Here is a 16,477-nt window from a genome sequence, read left to right as displayed (position 1 = left end):
TCTTTAAATCTTGAGAAGCCTTTTGAATCTATATACAGTGATTCAACCATCGTAATTGAAGTAAGAAATGCCAGCAATTACTGCAATAATTAAAATAATTAACAGTGAATAATTAACAGTGAATACTTAAAGCACTGGTTAATACTGTTAGCAATTGTGAGTTTGTTAGTCATACGTTGAGGTAGAGAGACTGAAAGAAGAATTTAAAAATACCTATTTACCTGAAGATAAAGATAACAACCGAGCTCTAATTACAGTAAGCGAAGTGTATTTTAAGTTTTCTATTTTGAATTGGCGTATTTCGAGAACATTAAATGACCGATAACAATATTTGTGTTACTTAAAATTACTGAGATTATCGCTTCTTAATTTTTAAAGTTGAAGGCTCATTATTCAAATAAAATTGATAGGCAAAAAGGAATGAGAGAACCAACGATTGAAAAAACAGAATTTTTCGAGCAATTAAAGATTTTCTACACAGAAAATCGATTAAATTATTCTTTACACTTTAAACTAATAGAATTTTACCGACTAAATTATATTTTTCATATGATTTAATAAATCATTTTATACGAAAATATAATTTAGTTAAGGAAATTCTATCATTTAAGGTTTACAAAAAATAAAATAATTTTTTTTAAAAAAACTTAATTTTATGAAATTCAATTTTCATAACCTAACACCAAATCTTAAAATGATTATTTGTAGAATCAAAAACGAGAAAATGGTCCGTCAAGAATAGTTATTTAAGCAATAAACGTTACGAAAGAAATTGAAATTGTAACGTTATTATATAATAAAAAAAGGTGGCGTGAGTAACACTTAATAAAATAACGTGGCGTGAATAGAACCATACTCTACAATTGTAGTTATCAATGAAAACACGAGATGTCACGTATACCAAAATATTTCATTAAAACTTTTTTTTTAAGTTTATAAAAATATTGAATAAAAATATTTGATTATTGCCATTTCGATTACCTTAAAATTTAATTTTTAATTTAATTTATATTCATATTTTGAATTAATTACAATTAAAAATGATTATTATTTTTTACAGTTATATTAAAAATTGTTCGTAAGATAAAAGGTTAATAAATACCAATGCTTCCTACGAAGATGCCATTAATGAAAAAATAAAATCGAAAAGTAAATTAATTGTAACATCGCTATTAATATAACGTGATTATTAAGAAAAACTAGATATTCACTTAATGGCAGAGTTGAGTCATCATAGAATTGTAGAATAAGCCTATAATATTTTCTATTTTATGATGATTCTACAATGTTTAAACTCTGCTATTATGAAAATTCATCACAGAATGTAAACTATTTGATGAACGAAGTTTATCGTAGAATTTGCATTCATTCACCTACAATATTATTGTAAAATCTTCCTCTACATCACTAGAATTCCTACCATTCTTGTATCATTAACAACTTTCTATAAATACTTGATCTATCGTGTTTACTATCCTCATCATCATATATCTTTTATTATATATAATAATTAATAATTACATCTATGAAAAATATTGATTCTGATTAAAATTTACGTAGTGTAAATTATACTTTCTGATAAAGATATTATTATTTATTTACCTAATGTATAAAAAAACGTATTATTCATTACTCATTTTAACAGAGGGAAACGTATTGTAATCAGTCAAATTTAAACCCTCAGGATTTTTTGATTTCTCGAAATTTAAAGGCCCCTGATTAAAAAACGAAAAAAGAAAGAAAATTCCATATGTATGTATATGTGTACAATACGTGTATGTACTGTGTGTTAACCTATATTTTGCTTTATATCTCAGGACTTCGTGTACCAAAAATTTTTAAGTTTGGCAGGACGACTTCTATATATGGGACATTGATGCTATTACATTTTGAAGCTTGAATAAGTTATGCAAAAGCCTTGCTAACTTTTATAAGGAATTATTAAATTTAAATGTTGCGTCATTTGATATAGAATGCATTCTCCAATGTATTGTAATGCTTAGAAATATAAGCATAAATAATAAAAAGCTGTTTATAAAGTATCATCAAATTGAGTAATATTGTTGGCTCAAATAAAATTTTTTCAGTTTATTCTCTATAAAATCACATTCAACACGAATAAATTCTCAGTTTGGCGATGACGTATGTTCAGAATTGGATAAATTACACTTGTCAGGATGCAATTTGAATTCCATTTTATCTTTTATCGAACGTATCGTAACTTGTCAAAATTTCTATAAATATAACTGTTAAATAAATTTCTTATTTCTTCTTTAAGAATTATATAAGAATATATTCTAATATTTCAGCAAATAAATTATTTCTGTGATAAATTCAGTTTAATAAACGTCATTTTTAAAAATCGAATGCATTTAAAAGAATAATCTAAAGACTTTAAATAACCTATCGTTCGATGTTAATCGGATTTTCTCTTCTTTTTTTATTTTTGTGAAATTGTAATTTTATTTGTAGAATAGATACTTAAACGTTTATAGCCAAGTAAACTTTATAATATAATATTCTTTATCCGTCTTTCTCCTTCTATTAGTTGCTTTAATTAAATTTTATATAAAATAAGGGTAATATTCTTAGATTTGGAATAATAATTTACTTTCAGTCATGATATTCTTCTGACTTTCTTTGTACCTAAAATAGCGAAAAAAAGTAAAAAAGTGAAGGGTGAAAGAAAGTAAGTTCTTATCTCTATTATTTTACCAATTTTTCTCCTAGCTATGTTATATATAACAGGGGGAAAGTATGGCGATTGGAAAAGAAAATGACCCCCACAAGATTTTTTTCGGTTTTGGATTCGGGACCTTGTAACGTCAAGAAATACAGAAAATTCTCGGGTGTTTTCTATATAGATGTTACTGTGTGTGGTGGACACAATTTTGTTCACCCAATTTGAAGCTTAAATAACCCATGCTTTTTGTCGAAAATTTCTGAAATTTTGCAAGAAGGTTTCTTTATTAGGGGAGTTGATGCTATTAAATTTTGGTGGTTAAAAGTGGAGAAAGGGTCGTGGGACATATCTCGAATAGGGTCGAACTAAGGAAGATTTTACTCGTTATTAGCATTTATAATTTTTTTAGTAGAACACATTCCTACTCTCAAAACTAAGCTTTCTACCGTTTTATAATAATTAATTATGTAAAATTTTTTAAATAAAATATCATAACAGATAGCGCCACACGCAGTTTTAAATGTTGATGCCGGGAAAGTTAAGCAACTCGTTGCTGGATATTTTTTGTAGTTTTAATTGAAAGATATATTCAAAAGGTATTTTTGAAAACTTTTTATTAAATCACATTTCCAAAATTTAACAAAATCACTTTTTATGTGTAATTTATATAATGCTTACTACTCTAAAACCTAAGTGTTTTAGTTACTAAATGAAATAAAGACACTTAATTATTAGGCCTTTGTGTCCTCTAACATAATTTAAAATTTATCTTGTATACTAGTACTTTTTTTAATCAATTAACAGAACTTATTATACTGGAATTATGGATGCAGATAGTTAGTGTTACAGATCAGAAATAATATATATATTTGAACTAAATAACAGGTGAACTAATTATAAAATATTATTTCTGATTTGTAAGACTAAATATCTGCATCCATAATTCCAGTATAATAAGTTCTGTTAATTGATAAAAAAGTACCAGTATACAAGATAAATTTTAAATGAAGACACTCGTTAAAAAATTATTTATAAATAAATTACGTCTATATAATATATATATATATTATATATACTATATTATATACTATATATTATATACTATATTATATATATTATATATAATATAATATATAATATAGTATATAATATAGTATATATAATATATATATTATATAGACGTAATTTACTTATATAAATAATTTTAATCACTACTAATCATTAATGAATTTAGTTAATTTAATTTTATTAATTAGTCAGAAGGGATGCATTTTCTTATGAAATTAGGCATAACAGTTTATATCTCTGGTGAGTTAAGCGTTATATTTTTAGATTTTTAAATTATAAATTTTTTATGTAATAATTCTTTTAGGTTAAACTTTTATTCAATGGAAATATAGGCTATACACAGATCAATGAGTATATACAATTTATTATTAAAATATTAAAGTTTATTAAATTTATTAATTTTTATAAGTTGCAATTCATCTAAATACTCAAAAAATGTATAAAAATTTCTAAAATATAAGAATTTAATGAATTTTAATAGTGAAAAATTGATTGTCAACAAAATTTAAGGTAAGAGCTTGAAGTTTAAATATTTTATAACATACGATCTTACATAAATCTGTTTAAAAATTCATTATGAAAAAAGTAATACAAACCTATATTTTAGATTAATCTTCGATGAGAAAAAACAATTCTAACTCTAAGAAACATGAAATATAAAGCTTTTTAGGCGAGAGGAATAGAAAAATTGATATATATATATATATAATATATCTTTGTTACTTCTCAAAACTTCACATGTTTAAGTTTAATTAATAAGTCCCCAAGGAAATATGTTCTGAATAAACTTAAATATTCATAAATAAAAAAGTTTTTCCAATTTACAAAATTGATTTCCATACAAGTATAGAAGTAAATATTTCGAATATTTGCTTATATTTCTTCTACATTTTAGAATTGTATATATATTTTTGAGTAAATTTTATTATTATAAAATAGTTTAAAATAAAAAAGTATAGTTTTTTTAAATATAATTAAATTCTAATTATTTATAAAAAAAATAATAAAAAAGTTTTAAAAAATTATATTGGATAGAATCTGATTAATAGCGGTGCTGATGGAAAATCATTCGAAAGTTTAAGAAAGAAATCTGTAGATTCGATTAAATTTTCATGGATTTAGTATGGGAACGAGAAAGGAAAGTTTGTAATGAGAAAGTTTTGGAAATTTACTAACCAAAAAAATATTTCTTATATAAAAGTAATTAATATCTATTATATAAAAGTGAAAAATATATACTTAAGTGAGTCCTATGCATTTTAATATTTATTCTAATAATAAAATTAATATTTAAAGTATTCAAAACTTTTTAACATTATAAAATTGTAAATAATATTTTTAAAAAGTATTTAATAATATAAAAATTAATTAATATATTTTGGTTATTCTACATAAGTGCGAAACACATATCAAATTGTTATTGATTAAAAGAATAAAGAAATGATAAAAAAATAATCAGAGTTGTATTATTAAATTGATATCAAAACTTAATTAATAATTTGATTAAACTTTGTTTTACTTATTTAAAAACATAGTGAAACAATGCTTGTGAAATATTTTTGCTAATAACTTTCATATTTTAATAATTTTAATAAGAATAAATGAATGAAACAAAAATTATATGAAAATAATTGTTGAAATTCCTTTTCTAAATCTGTATTCCCGCCTGAAGCTTCTAAAGAATGAGAATTGAAGCATTGATACAAGATGTTATCTCATTTCTTCAAATTTCTAGGAAAATTATTGTAAAATTCCGAATTTCCTCTATATTTTAGGACAAATCATAATAATATTACAGGTTGATAGTCCATTCTGTGAGAAGTTATAAATCATGTTTATGAAAATTATATCTGCCATATATTTGTAGAAATATTCAACAAAGAAACTGAGTTAACATGTTCTTACCTCATTCAATTGCGTATTAGATGAGACAGCATTTTAATTCAATGACAGTGATTCAAAGTCTTATAATTCAATTAAAATGAAATTCATTTAATTTTAATTATAAGATAACTCTTATAAATAAGAAATGAATCTTAAAACTAACAATATGTAGACGGTATTTGACTAGATGGATCATACGAATATCATGGATTAAGTTTGAATAGTGATTTTATTTCTTTCTTCTTCTAAAAGTAAATTTTTAGGAAATACCGCAAAACCTCGATTTAACGCCAGAACTTGTTCACTTCTAAAAATATAGCGCTAAATACCTCAAAGAATTAGAATTATATACAGTAGTATCTACACAAGTTTCAGTTCGAGAGTTTGAAAGTCATGTAATTTGATGATATAATGGGAAAGATTCTTTAACAAGTATTCATAAGGGTGACGTTATTTAGAACATTGTTATATCCAAGTTGAGCTATTTATTATTATGAATTATACAATTAATCAATTTATTCCAGATCACTGAATGAAATAATTCACCCCTTTGTGCACAAGTAGATTTTAAAATATATATTAAATCAAAATTAATTAATTTAATTAGTAAAAAAAACAATACATAAATTTATAAATGTAGGCCTAAGATAAATGCAAAATTAAAATTGGTAACGACTCGTTAAAGCGTTTGAAATTTTTAAAGTGACGAGTGATGGTTCATTAAGAACATTACAGGTAATTAAGTAGAAATTTCTTTATTTTAATCATTTCTATTTATGGAAATTACTTTAAAAAATATCCTCTAGAGCTTGTAATTTCAGTAATATTCTAATTATGCTAGTGGAAGGCATTTATTTTATATTTATTACAGATATAAATCTATTAACAAACTCGAAGTTTAATTTATATATATATATTTTTTATTAATATAAGGTGATGTCACAAGGACAATAATAGACTCCCAATACAACAAATATAAGTAACAAAACCTTTTAAAAGTAATTTAAAGGCAAATATATGCTGCTTACGTCAAATTAGTGGCTTGCCCCTGTATATCATACTTTTCCTTTAACAATAGAGTCGTGTCGGTCATCTATGTAACACCTTTCAGGCAGTGGCGTAGCGTAGTGGGGGCGGCAGGGGCGGCCCGCCCCGGGCGGCACTTATAGGGAGCGGCAGAATTTCACAATAAGTAATAATATCTTGTAAAAATACCTAAATAAGGGGGCGGCGAAATTTTCCTCCGCCCCGGGCGGCTGACACCCACACGACGCCACTGCTTTCAGGTGAAAATATTTGAATTGGAATAACATGAATTCAAGTAGGTAACAAAAATTTCTATATAGTTAATCAGGTCTTTCTGCCCTAAAGGTTTCGAAATATTGTTGAGACTTTCATCTGTCTGATTGTTTTCTTGAGATTAAGGAACGACAGACGGACGGACACAATTTTTCCAAATTGCAGCCCAATTAAAGTAAGCATACATTTATTAATTGTTTAATTGTTAATAACTACTATTAAGATGTGTAAGTTAGAGACTATTCTGTTCACTTGTTAGTTTAATTATGATCAGGGCCGGCTCAGAGGAGCCCTACACTTTCAGATTTCTAAGAAAATTCGATAAAAAATTCTCTTTTGCAAATATTTTGGAGCCCCGAAAAACCTGCAGATCTGCAGACAGAAGAATGATAAATTATTTTAAAAAAACAAATTAAAAATGATATTTTTCAAAGATAAATATTAGAAAATTTACAAGTTATTAGTTCATTTTTATTAGTAATTAATATAAAGATTATAATAATTTAATTATCCAGAGCTTCTGGAAATTATATGTATATGCAGAAATATAATTTCTAATTATATAATGTATATATAATATATACAGTAAGTATCACAAAAATTTATAGTTTACCTTTATATAAATTATTTATAAAGTAGTAAAAATAAAATTTTTTTGAACATTTTTATTATAATAAAATCAACAATTTTTTAACATATTACTTCAAAAAATTTTCAAAATTATTCTTGATAAAATCATTTTATTATTTATTAAAAAATATACAAAAAAGTTTTATATTATTTCGTATTTTATCTTTTATCGAAGGTTCTTTTATCAAAATATCAACTTTATAAGAATTATATTAAAAAATGTCGAAGTAACTTTATTGAAATTATTGTTAATATTGTTGATTGTAAATTAAATTACTTTAAAGTCTATTTATTACAGTGAAACATTGTAAATATTAAACTTTCTAAGAAGACTTCGAATTTTAGATTTTTTTTAGTTCCCTTCTCACTTCTTAAAAAGATTTTATATATTATTACATATTAAAAATAGCATTTGCAGCAAATCGTTTATAAATAATTAAAGAAACTTAGAATAAATTCTTGATCATCATCATCATTATAGAAAGTTTAATAACATAAAAATAATACAATACAAATTAGCAATACAAAAAGAGAACAATTTCTCTGTTATGAGGGGAATAATACAAGTGGTTCGAAGGATTACAAATTAGCAAATTTAAAGTACAAAGATACAAAGATAAGTCATAAACACTATAAACAACGATTTTATGATTGCATACATAATGTTTCATCTATAATTACAAAGACTATAATACAATAACAATCATTAATTTTGATGTTTCAAATTGTACTTTTCGGAGATTTTAACAAAATAATTGTATATTTTGTAAAGATTCGTTTTACTGAGATTATTTAAATTAAGTTGGAAGTCGAGTAATGAATTATAATTGCATATTTGAGGTATTTTATAATAGTCACGCAAGCTATGAAGTTCTTGACAATTGTGAATTAGATGATATAATGAAAATTCTTCAGAATCACATAAAGGGCAATAAGATATTATATTTTTATTAATAATATAAATATTATTAATAAAAAGAGTATATTTATTTAAACGGAGTTGAATTATTAATCGTTTTACATTTAAACTAACTAGTTGTGACATATAAGGTTGTGAAGACGGAATTTGTAATAAATCAATATACCATGGGTGATAAATACTTTGGTATAGTGAATTTTGATCTTTGTTTATTATTTTTATTATAATTATTGTAATATTAATATTAATATTAATATTAATTATTATAATATTTATTATAATAATTATTTTTAATGCCTGGGAAATTGGGGAGTTTATTAAAAGTGTAGAATAAATTCTTAATTATAACGACTAAATTTGTCAATATAATTAAATACCTAGCATCTATATCTGTGTAATTTTAGCACAACGTGTATATTATTAAAACAGCATGAGTTTAAAAAATTATTTATTTTTTTAATATATAATAATGCTTGACAATATCTTTTTATCATTATTATTAAAGAAAAATTGTTTTCTAGAATTATTTTTAAGTAATAATTGAATTAATTTTAAGTAATTAAATTATAGCATTGAAATTTTTACATTAGTATAAACATTATTATTAATAAATGCGGCCCAGCGACTGACGGCAATAGATTCATTAAGTCCGACCCCACTCGAGATATGACATAGGACTCTTTCTATCTCCCCACCCCCTGGGCCTTTAATAACCAAAATTTAATAGTATCAGTCCTTCTAATATACAAATTTCCTTGCAAAATTTCAGAAAATTTACGTCTCAAATGGGTGAACAAAATCATGTTCCTCACACACATCCTAACATCTAAATATACAGGAAAAAACCCTTTTTTTAGCATTTATTGACATTTTAAGGTCCCCTATTTGATTAATTTGTAATGTTTAATGTTTATAATTTGATATTATTTTATAAAAATAGTTATATAATAAATTTTCTATAAGTCACGTAATAAAATATATAAGCTTACCATTTGAGTTTCGGAGACTGGTCCGAAACTTCGAATTTCAATATCAGTAATTATCACAGTCGGAGAAGCTAACAAATAAATTTTAAAATATTATTTTTAATATAAAATTAGAAAATTTAATATTTATGTTTTCACGTTACGATTTTAATTACGAAACGATATAAAGTTTAATTAATTAAAAATATTTTATGTATATTAATAAAAATTGAATTTTTTACTTATTAAAATATACATTTAAAATTATAAAAAAATCGTTTTAAAAATAAAATTTATCTCTATAAAGAAAATAAAAAATAATAGATAATTTATGAAAAGTTTTTACGATAAAAATTTTAAAATTTTATGACAAATACATAAAAGTTCGGAATCTTAATTTACATATTATTACACATAAATATGCATTTAGTCATAAATCAAAATTTAAATATTTTTATCTTAAAAATACATATTTATGAGAAGAAAATAAAGCTTGTAGTTTATTCCACATAGAATTTTTTTATATGTATTTAATCCCCCCTCAAAAAATTTATCGTATTATTCTTTTCATATTTTTGTCATTTTTTGATTCGAAAAATAAAACTCGATCTTATGATAAATTAAAAATACTCGCCTCCAAATCCTGGTCTAATTTCTTTATCGTACTTTTCTGCACGTAGCAGCTCATTTAACAAACGACTTGTGTTAAATATAAGATCATCCTTTACAGAATTATCATTCCTATACAGAAAAATAAATAGAAGAATAAAACATTAACAAGAATTTAATAAATATAAAAGCATTAACTTTACACTTTGCATGTGTAAAGTTAATGCTTTTACATTTATGAAAAGTTGATCATGCTTAGATACAACAAATATTAGTTGTATATAAATGCATATACGTGGAAAAATTTACAGTTGTATACAACATGTAAACTAGAAAGTAGATATTTATAAATCAATAAACTATAGTAAATGCTATTTTCTGTATTGTTGTATATTTGTGTGCCCCTACGTCTGTATGGATTGGATTGGTTGTATACAGCAACACGATATGTGGATCTTCTGTGAGTGGTTGTCTCCCAGGGAGGACTTTCTAAGGGAAACATCAGTTTGTCCCCCTATTTAGGTGTTATAAACGTGAAGAAAACCTTGAAAACTCCACGTGGCCAGCCTATGGGAGAGGCGCGAACCAGTGTTCAATGGTTTTATCCACGCGACCAATGGCGTGCAGCTGGGAGGGATGCCTTTTAGAGAAGACTTTCTAAGGGAAACTGTCCCCTATTTAGAAAACATGAAGAAAACCCGAAAAACTGCACGTGGCAATCCGTTAGCGAGGCGTAAACCCACGACAAACTACCACTGTTCAGTGGCTTTATTCACTCGGTCTCTGGTGGGTACATCTGTAAGGGTATATAGATATCAAGATTATTTATTAAAGTGTATTAAATAAATAATTAATTTAATGCTTATGAAAACTATGAGAAATTTAACTTGTATGGATAGTGAAATAGTTATAGTCCAATATTATATTTAATTTTGTTAAACATTTAAAATAGTCAAGTCAATGTTGCAAATAAATACTTCCAATTTATAAAATTTAATGGGCTTGTGCTATAATTTTTCGTATGTAAATTTTATTCAAAACAATTGTTTCTTGACTTTACAGTTTTGTAAGTAAAAATTAATAGTAATTTGATTTTTAATCCTTGTATAAAATACTTAAATGGATTAACGAATTTAGAAAGACGGTTTATACTTTCTCTACGACGTGAAATCTTTTTAAAGTCTTGTACTTATAATAATTATTTTTAATTAATAAAAAGGATTAGTTGAGAGAAAAATGTTGTTCTTCATCAATCTTTTTAAATCAACTACATTAACTTTAATCTCAGAATTAATTTATTTTAATAATAAATAATTAATAATAGCACGTTAATGTGGGCTTGATACATCGAAACACTACTTGATTTCTCTTTTTATGATTTTGATTTCTGTTGTTTTAATATGTAAAAACTCAGATAAGAAATACATTTTTCTATTTAAAACCTTACTTTTGTCTCGAAAAATTTCGTAAAATTACATCTATTTTATTATTATATTCTTAAATTTAACAATTAGGTTGGATCTGTGTATAATGGAAGGTTAGAGTTTAAGATAACTTGAACAGACAGACATGACAATTGAGTAAACTAATACAATAATGTTACAATTGTGGAAGATGTGGAGATGTGGCAACAAATCCACTTGGCTGATTAAAATTTTTGGCAATGTTAAGGCAATTATCTAGTCTTATTACCGAATATTGTGAGATATTGTGGAAGTGGAAGCGGAATTTATCAGCTGGAAACCTATGATTAAATTTGGGACTACATGATACCTACATTGTCTAAAGATGTTTTATTAAGCTAAAGATAAATAAAAATAAAGAATTTTTTGACTTGTATGACTTGTAATTTTATATTATAATTTCAAAAGCAAAACTCCTTTATGTGTTCAGCTTGAAAAGTTCAAATATAAAAATAAAAAGTATAAATTTAAATATAAATATAAAATAGAAATATTCAGCACTATTTATGTTTTGTTTATTCAGTTTTTTTTTTTTCACTTGAAAACTTTTATACAGATGTTTATTTTTAAGTTATTTACACGTTGGATGCAGTTTAAATAAATAAAAAGATATCATGTTCTAGTTTACTATTTGAATTTTAGGTATAACAAATAATAAAACTTAATTGCATTTTATTGTTTATTACAATTAAATTTATATTAATTTTAATTAAAACAGAATAAATATATGTAATATTTTATCATAGAGCAGGAAAGTTGGCATTTTGGGGAGTAAACGCGAAGAATGTCCTTAATATGCACGAAAATAATCTTTAAAAACGATATTTGTCACTTATTTTAGTTTTAAAAATAGGATTTAAAGAATATCTTTGAAAATTTCTGGATTTTACGGTCCATAAACTACAATTTTTCCTTGACAAAAATTCAGATAAAGTAAACAAAATTTAAACTAAAAAATTGTAAAACTTTTTTGAATTTTATATTCTAAAATTTCGTGAAATTTAAAATAAACGTATTTTAAATGAAGCAGCATCCTGTATATACTTAAAATTCGCTAATGTTCTTCAATTTTAAATTATAACATCTTTACTTGTGGATTCAAAAATAGAAATGTTAGATGTTAGAATAGCTTTTTGCTAAAATACAATTTAACTTCCTTTAAATATAATTATATTGTAACAATAATTTATAATTATACTTTTGTATATTATAGAAGGATTTATCTATAAGCAAACTAAAGGACCCTAACTACCGAGTTGCCTCAAAATTTTCTGCGAATTTGTAATTATTCGTTTTTAAACTTAAGTTTTATAATTAGTAAATAATCTTTAAATAAAAATATATAACTATTCGTTTTCTTATATTTTACATATAAAATATAAACTCTTAAATTAGTAGATAATGCAATGTTAAATAATTTTACAATCTGAAATATTTGGTATCTAACTGCTTATAAACCTTCAATATATTGGCAATATTTTAATAAAATATCTTTATTTTGAGTAAAATAAATCTTTTATTTTATAGCAATAACATGAAAAAATGTTTTTGTGATTGTTGTTTCAGCTGTAAGTAAGGAAAGCTAAACGTTATTTTCCTTAGAGCCTATAGATCCCCTTTCACTATTGACCAAGTGGATAAGACCACTAAATACTGGCATTTGGTCGTGGGTTCGCACCTCACCATGGGCTTATCATATGGAATTTTCCAAATTCTATGAATTTGGCTAAATAGAGGCCAGTTTCTCATAAAAATCCTTCCAGGAGTTACCTTCTCCTTAGTAGATTACTTATTCGTTGCGTTGCCTTATCACGCAAATCTAATCTAAAAATATAATCACTTTGTACATTTAATATATTAATTTATGTTTGTGCAAACACATTTTCCTCGTTCGAATGAGAATAGATTCAATTTTAACAAAAATTATCGCACATTACTTACGTTATCTTCTCAAAATAGTCTACGAAAATGAGTCAGACGTACAAAAATTATTTAAAGAATCCTAATCAAAGGAATCAAAATAAATATTAGAAGATAAATAAAATAACATTATAAATTTTCTAAGAAAACGATTCTAACTTCTTGACTTTTACCAAAGAAATTATTAATGTAGATCTACACCTGCAATTTCTTTAAATTAAGTTGTATTCCTGGATCTAACTCGGAAATTTTATATTAATTCACTTAAAGAATTTTGTAACATTTTACTCAATTTACATAAATTTTTATTATGGTTACCATTTATAAATTATCTTCAAAAATTCAAAGTTTGCTATTAAATTATAGATTTTATTTAATTGGTTAAGACTGAAATCATATCGAAAAAGATTTTAATAAAACTATAAAATATATCAATATTTAAGCATAAAGTAATATTTATGCTTTCATTATTATTGTTACCCGAATTTTCAAAAGGGATGCTTATCTAATAACATTTTCTATACACAAGAATTCATACAAAACACAATTGCTATGTGGCAATATCTACGGTAAAATGTTTAACAAATATTTGCCTATAAATATAAGAGAATATTCTAAAGGAAGCACTTTTTGTCGTTGAACCGATATGCTCTGTTAAATCCGAGTCTATATAATAGTCTCTTGTGTGACGTAAAACTACGTAAAGCAGTAACAGAGTCCCCGGTGATGATACAACAATCGGCCACTTATCAACATAAGCAATTTAGAATTTTTTTTTTTACCAAACTTAAATTAGTGTTATCATCGAATAATATGCTTTTTTATTCAAAAACTAAAGTTTAAACACCCGGAAATTATATCTAACTCAATAACACTAAAATTTTTGTGTCATATATACATAGTTCTATCTGATACTATGTTAAAACTATGATTATGTTTTGTTTAATTGCTCCTCATTATAACTGTTATCATAATTAATATGGTAACAATTGTAATGAGGAACAATTAAATTAATTCTCTATCCATCTATACACATCAATAATAATTTGTTATTCTGTTTTATGAATATATACGATAAATATTAATAAAATATAGGGTCTATACGTAAATTATCTTCAAAAATATCACATTATTTTCTACTCATTACTTCTTTTAAGTTTACTAAGAAAGATTACTGTTTAACAATTTTTATTAATCACAAATCACCAAATATAATCATCTTCTGACAATGCATTTTTGTTTAATTTGTAATTTAAGCAATATAAATCGATATTAATTTACATCAGAACTATTGAATTACTTAATATTGCTCTATTATTAACATAATTCATTAATTACTAATTCATTACTCAGTATGCGTTAAGTACACGCTCTTTGTTATGTATACACTATTCAAGTTAGACATTTGATAAATATTTTTTTTTAGAAAATTAAATAATAGATAATAATAATTTAAAGATTATATATTTAATTAAATTCATTTCTGTAGAAGTTTATATATTTAATAAATATAAATTACGACAATTAAGAGCTGTATTTACATAAATCGATAATATATAAACAATTTATTATTATGCTCTGAATTAATTAATTATTATTATTATTAATTTACAGGACTTTTTACTTACATTTTTTTTAGTTTAATTGTTATATATTTTATTTATTATGTTAATAATTATATCTGTATTCATTAGCATACATAAAATACTATTTGAAAACATTATTATTTATTATATTCCACGGAATTGTACATTTGGGCTATTGAAATTACTGTTTTACTTATCATTTTCGTTGCTAGGATACAATTTTATCTAAAAATAGCTTCAAATTTTGTCATCTAAAATTCACTTATCAAGTTACATTTTACGAATATTTAATAAACTAATATTTCATAAATAGTAATGAATAGATAGAAAATGCATTACGATTTTTATTCATATCGTAATTACCATTAAAGATTATTCTAAACATATTTATTTTAAAAAAAAATTAAATATATAAAGGCTTAATAACGATGAAATTTAAATTATTCTACAATATATTTTTTTTTAATAATTATATTTTAAAAATTAGCTTCTTCTGAAACTGAAGAGAAGAACAGACAATGCTTGAAGTATCGATGAATGATGATGATTTTAAATTTGATATTAATAAAGATTTTTAAACATAAATGATTCTTTAATAATCAGGAAAAATATCTGGATTTTTTTTTTAAAAAATTATTCAAATCGTTAATTTGTAAGATTCCGGAAGAGAATACGAAATGAAAACTCCAATGCTTTATCACTGCCATAAACAGATGTCGAATAGACACGCAATGGTGCAATAGGTATGTAACACTATTACTCGTGTTTCGTCTTCTGTGTTAAATATCAAAACTATACGAATTACAATTTCGGAACATTTTAATAATTTTAATAAGAGCTAATTTTGCGGATTAAACTTTAATAAATTTGAGAAAAATACTGATTATTCGCTCTCTTATTTGATTAAAGAGCGCGACCAAAATTCGGGCGAGATTTTTGCTGTGTTTTTAAAATATTTATTGAAAAAAATATCTATATATATGTTTATTTTGACTTCTACTTACCTGCACTCGTAAACAGATAGTATAATTATTAAGCAGTTCAACTGTAAAACAGTCGCAAGCGACCGAATAATCCGTTGGAACGTTCGACAGCAAACACTCAACACCATACCAGTAAACAATACCGCGTGTTTGTATATAACGCGCACAAGGCGGGAATTCGTCCCGCTACCTCCTTGCACAAAGGCATACCTTATCGAATAAAGTTATAACTGTCATCAAAACATTACACAAAAATCGATGACGTAATAACCGAACACTTTTCTTACACTGTGTACTTCGGATCGTGTGTGTTTGCGAGTTACCTGTCGGACCGACAGTACAGGTGTGTGCTCGGTGTACCTCTATCCGACGAATGTTCGATGGTAGCGCCACTCTTATACCCCCAAAATCTCACTCCATTATAAAGTTATGCGAAGAAATTGAAATTTATATACTTTTATCGAAGTG

The 16,477-nt window shown here is 24.6% G+C and overlaps 1 protein-coding gene across 3 annotated transcripts in view; it reads right to left on the bottom strand.

The window, feature by feature from the left end:
- Positions 1 to 16,281, bottom strand: part of LOC136968168 (gamma-aminobutyric acid receptor subunit alpha-6-like) — a 54,344-nt gene extending 38,063 nt beyond the window's left edge. For all 3 annotated transcript variants that reach the window (XM_067262133.1, XM_067262135.1, XM_067262134.1), the window contains exons 1-3: positions 16,031 to 16,281; positions 10,083 to 10,189; positions 9,473 to 9,540 (exon numbers count right to left, since the gene is read on the bottom strand). In XM_067262133.1, the coding sequence (XP_067118234.1) occupies positions 9,473 to 9,540; positions 10,083 to 10,189; positions 16,031 to 16,137 (282 nt within the window). In that variant the 5' untranslated portion in view covers positions 16,138 to 16,281. The remainder of the gene's footprint in view (positions 1 to 9,472; positions 9,541 to 10,082; positions 10,190 to 16,030) is intronic.
- Positions 16,282 to 16,477: the final 196 nt, after the last annotated feature.

The sequence above is a fragment of the Centruroides vittatus genome, unplaced genomic scaffold, assembly GCF_030686945.1.
Source record: "Centruroides vittatus isolate TY-2023 unplaced genomic scaffold, ASM3068694v2 contig_1408, whole genome shotgun sequence".
Lineage (NCBI taxonomy): Eukaryota > Metazoa > Arthropoda > Arachnida > Scorpiones > Buthidae > Centruroides > Centruroides vittatus.
Note: the sequence above shows the minus strand (reverse complement) of the source record. Positions and strands in the feature narration are given on the sequence as shown.